This window comes from Notolepis coatsorum, assembly GCF_963971535.1.
Source record: "Notolepis coatsorum genome assembly, chromosome: 6".
NCBI lineage: Eukaryota > Metazoa > Chordata > Actinopteri > Aulopiformes > Paralepididae > Notolepis > Notolepis coatsorum.
Genome location: NC_140170.1, coordinates 67,140,230 through 67,148,701, shown reverse-complemented (window position 1 = coordinate 67,148,701; position 8,472 = coordinate 67,140,230). Strand labels below are relative to the sequence as shown.

At 42.4% G+C, this 8,472-nt stretch overlaps 1 protein-coding gene across 1 annotated transcript; it reads left to right on the top strand.

The window, feature by feature from the left end:
- Positions 1-5,827: 5,827 nt before the first annotated feature.
- On the top strand, positions 5,828-7,264 carry rh50 (Rh50-like protein; the record flags this gene model as incomplete). Its single annotated transcript, XM_084315601.1, has 1 exon — positions 5,828-7,264. One exon carries the CDS (start codon positions 5,828-5,830, stop codon positions 7,262-7,264), a length of 1,437 nt encoding a protein of 478 aa, XP_084171727.1.
- Positions 7,265-8,472: the final 1,208 nt, after the last annotated feature.

Below are 8,472 nucleotides of genomic sequence, written 5' to 3'. Positions count from 1 at the left end.
TGGTGATCCTCTTGGGAGGAATCAGTGTGGATTGTGGGGGTGAGCTTGGGAGAGCGTCTGTCAGTGTATAAGTGCATTTGTTGTCCTGTTTTTTGTTTTGTTATGTATTGTATTGTATTGTATTGTATGTTTTGTATCCATATGTTAAGGACCCCCTCGAAAGCGAGATAGCATATCTCAAGGGGTTTATCCTTCCAATAAAATTTCAAATTGTCAGTTTCTGCTGGGACTGTAAGCAATGTCCAGGTACACCAACTACTCCTCTAGCAGCCTGAGAGTCGTCTGCAACTGAGGAATCTTCAAATAATAATAATTATAATACATTTTGATAAATCCCAAACTATTCTAAGGCGTAATCACATAGTATGATGCAGTTTGTTGTACGATTCCGTGTTACATTATCAGAATATTGGTTGATAATACTATAGTTTGACTGGTTACGTTATGCTGTAGTTGGTGTTCTAACATTTTGATACATTTTGATACAAAATTTGAGCACCTGCCCCTCTAAAGGTCTCTGCACGGCCCTGGTGTTGTATATGAATGCCTGTTCTACCTTGTTGCTTATGCTGGATGCCACTTATCATGGTGCGCTGTAGATTCATTACTGGCTGTAGATTCATTACTGGCTGTAGATCTCTCACTCATCTCTGCATTTTGTACAAGAAGGTAGGTTGGCTGTCCCTGCCTGCTTGTAGGCTTCATCATTGGTACATCTTCCTTCTCCCCTGTCTGTCAGCAGGTCTCCACGGCCTTATATGGGTCTCTTCCTGTCCCCGCCTCACCATCACTCTGCCTACCTGGGCCGGCCTGCACACCTGAGAACCCTCACGTCATCACAAAGCCAGGATAAGAGGCCTGCACCCCTGCCACTCCTGGTCCGAGTGTTGTTTTTGGCTCTCGTGGTACTAGGACTCTTCTCTGGACCTCTATATATTTAGAGTGTGATTTGTGAGCTCTGTAGCCTGCGTCATCCTAACCCCCTGTTCTCTGATGTGCAGGACCTCACCCCTCCGGCCTGCACTCACCCACGGACCTCACCAACCTGCACCTCCCTGGAACTCACCTACCCCCGTTGCCTGTCTGTCTCTCCCCCACTCCCTGCTCTTCATCCCCGGCCCCCTGCCTGCAACCATCCTGGGCCTCATCTCCAACAATGATGAGTCCATTTACTGGCAGGAGGTGGACAGAGCAGTGAGGTGGTGCTCATCCAACAACCTCCTGTTCAACACCTCCAAAACCATCGAAATTGCCATAGATTTTAGGACACCCATACTCCCAATAACCATCTCAGACCAACCCATAACCCTAACTGAATCATTCAAGTACCTCGGCACCCACATCAGCAATAAACTCAAATGGGACATTAACACCACTGCCATCATCAAAAAGGCTCAGCAGCGCCTGTACTTCCTCAGGCAACTGAGGAAGTACAGAGTCCAACAACGCCTGCTGGTCCAATTCTACACCGCCATAATCCAAAGCATCCTCACCTCATCCATCACAGTCTGGTACGGTTCCACTGACAAACACAGACCACAAACTCCAACTCATCACCAAGACAGACTCTAAAATAATTGGCTGTCCCCTCCCCTCTCTGGACTCCATCCACACCTCATGCACAGTCACCCGCTCTGGTAAAATAGTCAACGATCCCTCCCACCCAGCACACTACTTATTCCAGCGCATGCCCTCAGGTCACTACAGGTACATTTCAACCAGACACACACAGCTTTCAAACAGCTTTTTCCCCACAGCAGTCCGAACACTAAACACCCTGCCCCCCCCCCCCCCCCCCCCCTTGCACAGATGGGCTGGAGTGAACATGAACTGAATTGAACTGACACTTGTTATATGTGACTGTCCTGTATGTATTTATGTATTTATTGTGGGGATTGGGAGGTGGGCGTTTGATGTTCCATGTTGATGTCCCAGTGCTTAAATAACATGCTGTACCGCAAACGATTACCACCAACCATAGTTGTGTGGCATTAAAGTATCTTGTATCTTGTATCTTGTTACAATAAACAATAGGCAATATGTGCATCGCACATAAATGAAGGATTTGTCTCGACAAAACAAAGAGAAATCTTGATAAAAATCAATCATAGCCCTATCAAAACTAAAAAGATGTCACGATCAAATTATAGCCATAATCATCACCTTTTTGGTGAGTGTTTTTCCTCTTCCAACATGTCTGAGGGCCCCAAGCCCAACACACATGCAGATAGGTATTTAGGAACTCTGCTCTAATGTGCAGATATGGCCAAGGGAGGGCAGTATATGACCACTGCACACATGTTACCACACATTCTCTACACATTCTCACCTCTCTGCTCTCAAAGGTTAAATGAAAACGCCATTTCATCTTCTGTTAAAGGTCAAATCTGTAATACAGTCAAACAGCAACCTCTAAGCAAAAGAGCCCCACTTCGTGTTGCACTTTGTTGACATATTTTAGATTTGGTCTGATGTGTGGGTTGGAGTTGCTACTGCTAGCCACATCTCAGGCTCTGCCAAGAGGGATCTGGAGAAATTCACACTATAATAAGTTACTATATATACTGTATACACACACACATATATATATATATATATATATATATATATATATATATATATATATATATATATATATATATATATATATATATATATATATATATATATATATATATATATATATAATAATAAACACAATAAAGTAGTGGTTAAATGTGATATATATATAACAAGCTACTGAGTAACATCAGTCTAGTATACATTTTTAATGCACTTTACTGTTACATTTGCACTCTGGTTAGATGCCAACTTATTTTTGTTGTAGCCTACTGTACTTGTGCTGTGACAATACAGGCAGGCAGTCTTCATCTGTTAAATTCTCTCCATACTTTCAAAGGTTGTCATTAGCTCCCATTAGCTCCTGTTTGTAACCAAACAACCCCTTCCATTCTTTCGACATTTCCAACACAGTCAATGAGTCCTGTTTACAAGCAATACTTCATTCTTCAACATTTACAAGGTACACTTCAAGTACACTCTTTGTTTTGGAGAGGAATGTCTGCTCCTTTAGAGTGTTTGAGGTCCTCTATATTTTCTCATCTCATAAAATACGTACATGAAGTACTTATCAACCACAGGAAAAATCATTGGCTGTGATCTTCCTTCTGTGGCCTCCATATATCACACACACATCAGGTGGAAAGGGGAGAAGTTGATCGGTGACCCCTCTCACCTTGCTTACCTCTTTAACCCCCTTCCCTCAGGTAGTAGACTCCAAAGTCTCAGGTGTAGGACATCTCGTTTTAAGAATAGCACATATCCCGAGGTTGTCCGTCACCTGAACTCAAACCCTAATGCACAGGCACTTTGTACTATAAGGGCTAGCATGGGCCGACAGGCACTTTAAGGCAATTATACTTTAAATGGAGCACTGAGCTTTTATGCACTGTAGATATTTTTTTTAATTTTTTTTTAATGTTTGTGAAATATTTATACTTCAGGGATTGCATTGTATGTTTTTATATTGTATGTCTTTATACTGTATGTTTTTTCCACTGTTTTATGATGTAATGAGCATTGCACAGAGACAAATCCCAATCAACCATGTGTTGAAATGGCAATAAAGTATCTATCTATCTATCTATCTATCTATCTATCTATCTATCTATCTATCTATCTATCTATCTATCTATCTATCTATCTATCTATCTATCTATCTATCTATCTATCTATCTATCTATCTATCTATCTATCTATCTATCTATCTATCTATCTATCTATCTATCTATCTATCTGTCTGTCTGTCTGTCTGTCTGTCTGTCTGTCTGTCTGTCTGTCTGTCTGTCTGTCTGTCTGTCTATCTATCTACTGTATCTACTGTATCTATCTATCTATCTATCTATCTATCTATCTATCTATCTATCTATCTATCTATCTATCTATCTATCTATCTATCTATCTATCTATCTATCTATCTATCTGTCAAGCTTGAAATAGCTCTCTGATGTTGATTAGTAAATTGATTAGTGGCCCCAGGTGTGTCCACACACCTGTGTCTGATTGACTCCAGTTAAGAGGGAAGTAGAAGGGACGTGTCCGCTCACTCTGTGTTGAACTTGTGAGTCCAGGGGTTCGCCACAATATGTATTTGCGTGTAATTGCAGGTTATAAAATAAAGCAAAACAGGCTGTTCTCTGTCCTCGCTCCACCATGGTGGAACGAACTTCCCACCACAGTTAGGACAGCTGAAACCTGCCCAATTTTCCCGCCGTTGACTGAAAACACACTTCTTCAAATCAATATGAGAAAATAATTAAAATAATAATAAATAAAAACTACTACTATACTAATACCTACTATGCTTACTTATACTTACTTATCCCCATTACGCTGGCTGGCACATAGGGCAGAAACAAAGTTTCTCCCCTTGCATCTGTCTTTGGCCATTTTCTCTATGGTCCCCCAGCTCTGGTGGTGTTGCTGGAGCTCCTTCTCTATAGTCCTACGCCATGTAGTTTTAGGCGACTCTTGGGACCTACTATGCTAATATGTCTATACTACTATGCACTCAAGACTGTAGCACTCTTCGTACTAACACAATTGGCAGTGTTAGGGGTGGGAAAGCTGGTGGGTGGGTCCTGGTCGTTGTAAACAGCGACTCCTACAGTTCGGTCGGGGCGCCTGCTCAGCGAGGAAAGGATCTAAGGGGGGTAGTGTGATCCTTCCACACGTTACACCCTCTCAGTGAGAGTCCGCGCTGCCAGGTGAAAAGAAGCGGTTGATTGGCTACACATGTGTCGGAGGAAGCATGTGATAGCCTCCACTCTCCCAGACCGACCGTAGGGGGTAAGTTAGGTGCGCAGCGACCAGGAAGGGGATTGGGAATTGGCATACCAACTAACATTGGGATGGGAGAAAAAACGGAGGGAAAAGGAGGGGGAGGAATATTTAATTTTTTTTTATTAAATAAAATAAAATAAATACTGTAGCACTCAAGTTCAACACTGTTTGACGAACAATGTTACTTACCCTTAGCTGCCAGAGTTGTACCCTTCCTGCTGACCTGTTGTACAGAACTTGTATGTCGATTTGGACAAAAAGCTAAATGACTAAATGTAAATGTAAAGGATTTATGTTTTATTTGTATATATAAAACTCTAAATACTCATTGTGGCATTAGTGCTACCCCATTATTATTATTATTATTATTATTATTATTATTATTATTATTATTATTATTATTATTATTATTATTATTATTATTATTATTATTATTATTATTATTATTATTATTATTATTATTATTATTATTATTATTATTATTATTATTATTATTATTATTATTATTATTATTATTATTATTATTATTATTATTATTATTATCATTATTATTATTATTATTATTATGGTATTATCCAGCATACAACCTTTAGCTGACGCTTACCCGGCAACAAACATTGGCCAAAAAATACAAATATCTTGCATGACCGACATTCATTCAAAATAGACCCTCACTATATCCATAGTGGCTCTTTCTCACATCAGCAGAAAATCGGGTTGTGAAATCCTCAAATGCCGGTGTTTCAAAATGTGACTGTGAGTAATTTGAGGGGCCAAAGTACAAATCTATCCTCTCTGAAAGAGATGTGTTGCCTTGTGTGCCTGCACTCCCATGTGCTGGACGGGGGAGAGAGAGAGAGAGAGAGAGAGAGAGAGAGAGAGAGAGGGGAGGGGGGGGGCTGCTCTTATCTGACAGATTAGGGGTATAAAAGGAGGAGTAATGCTGTCGCTGGTAATTTTGAACCGGTCAGTCGTGTGTGCAATCATGAGCAAGTCCACCAGCCTGCGAGTGCGCCTGCCAGTGTTGGTGCTGGTGTTTGAGGTTGCCCTCCTGGTCCTCTACGCCTGTTTTGTCACGTATGATGATGAGACCAATGCCAAGATGCAGAACAACGAGACCAAGCCCATGGACAACGCTGTGTACCGTGACTATCCCTTCTTCGCCGACATCCAGGTGATGATCTTCATCGGTTTCGGCTGCCTGCTGGCCTTCCTGCGCCTCTACGGCTTCAGTGGGATGGTCTTCAACTTCCTCACGGCCACCTTCGCCATCCAGTGGGCCATCCTGGTGCAGGGCTACTTCCAGTTCTACCACGATGGCAAGATCCACCTCGGCGTGATCAACCTGATCAACGCCGAGTTCGCCTGCGCCGTGGTGCTCATCTCCTTCGGTGCTGTGCTGGGGAAGACCAGCCCTGTGCAGCTGCTGGTCATGGCGTTTCTGGAGGTCCCGGTGTTCTCCGTGACGGAGTGGGCCGTGTTGAAGTACCTGAAGATCAACGACGCCGGTGGCTCCATCCTCATCCACCTGTTCGCCTGCTACTTCGGCCTTGGGGTGACGTTCGTGCTCTACCGGCCCGGCCTGAACCAGGGGCACTCCAAGGAGGTCACCAGCTACCACTCGGACATCCTCTCCGTGATGGGGACCCTGTTCCTCTGGGTGTTCTGGCCCTCCTTCAACTCGGCGCTGACCGTGAAGGGCGACGACCAGCACAGGGCCATCCTCCACACGTTCATCGGCCTCAGCTCGTCCACGCTCACCGCCTTCGCTCTCTCTGCGGTGTTCAACAAGAGGGGCCGGCTCACCATGGCCGACATTCAGAACGTGACCCTGGCCGGCGGCGTGACCGTCGGCGCCTCCGTGGACATGATGATCACCCCGGCAGCCGCCTATGGCCTGGGCATCCTGGGCTGCACTGCTTGTTACTTCGGCTACAGGTACCTGACGCCGTTTCTGGCCCGTCGCTTGAGGATCCAGGACCAGTGCGGCATTCACAACCTCCATGGACTCACCGGCCTCATATCGTGCACCGCCGGCATCTGCGCAATCCTCTTGGCCACCGAGGAGACCTACGGGCCCAGCATGTACCAGATCTTCGCCCACCGCGCCCCGCCGGAGGGAGACCCCAAGCTACTCGAACTGCAGCTGCTGATCCCTGGGTTGAAGGCGGGCCTGGGTCGCACCGCCCAGGAGCAAGCCCTCTACCAGGTGGCGGCCATTTTCTCCACCATCGCGGCGGCCGCTGTTGGAGGGGTGCTGACCGGGTTCGTCTTGAAGCTGCCCTTCCTGGCTTCTCCGTCTGACGAGTTCTGCTTCGACGACGAGCTTTTCTTTGACGTGCCGTCTGACTTTGAGAGCCTGGGAATGTTTAAGGTGCCTGTCAGCTCTCTTGAGGAGAAGGAGGACACAAGCAAAGTTTAAGATTGAGCTCTTACTCATGGCACAGTGAGTTGGACATCAACTCAAATCTGTGTATTAAAGACCCAATCCGTAAATTTTCTTTTTTTACCATGAATGTTAATTATCATTCACATTCTTGCAGCTTTCATTCTGCAATTTTCTTAACCCATAATAACTCAAAATACAGGTATGTTCTATACTCCAGTGTTTAGTGCACATTTCCAGCCTCAGGATACATAGAATGTTTGTGTTTGTTAACATGTATAATATGAGCATGAGAACCGTCTCAAATGTCATGTTTTGGTATTTGGCGGATTATACCTTGTGTTAACAAAAATCAAATCTCATATCTACCAGGAAAACATGAAATGATTGTAAACATTTGCCAGTATATGAGATCTACCAATACATATAGATATTCAATTTGACTGGCAGAATAGCACTTAGGAAATTTATTTTTTTAGGGGTGGGTGGGGGGATCATATCATGTACTTTCTAAATCTACAGTATATGTGTTTTTTTTTAATATATATATATATATTGAGTTTTGGAGAATCGCCCATATCTTTTGAGACAGGGCTTAAAAATGTAGTTGTATATTCAAAGATCTTTCCTAATGCTGTAAATATTGCTAATATTGTAATGTTGATGATATTGTGTTCACATTGTTATCCCTAAACACTATGGAAGATGAATGTTGAAATTTATATATTGGCTGGAATAGAATATACAGCATCAAGTTAAATACTGTGTGTGTGTGTGTATATATATATATATATATATATATATATATATATATATATATATATATATATATATATATATATATATATATATATATATATATATATATATATATATATATATATATATATATATATATATATATATATATATATGACACTGGTGACTACATGGATTGTATTTATTGTTAACTTATGAGCTGCTTTGTGTGATGTTGGAACTGATTCACCAATTTTCTATTTTGAATAAAAACAGTGAAACAAACAATGAATTACAACATTTGTTAATTTGTTACCTGTAGTTTAATTCACAAGGGAATCATCATAAATCAAGGGGGCAGGGGGGGGGGGGTGCTTTTAGACTTTGTTATTACCCATTGAGCCCCCCTGAAAGAAACCAAATTTAATGGTTGGGGAGTAAAAAATAAAATAAAATACACAATAGAGATTTCAACATTTAAATCCAAGGTAATTCAAACCTTGATT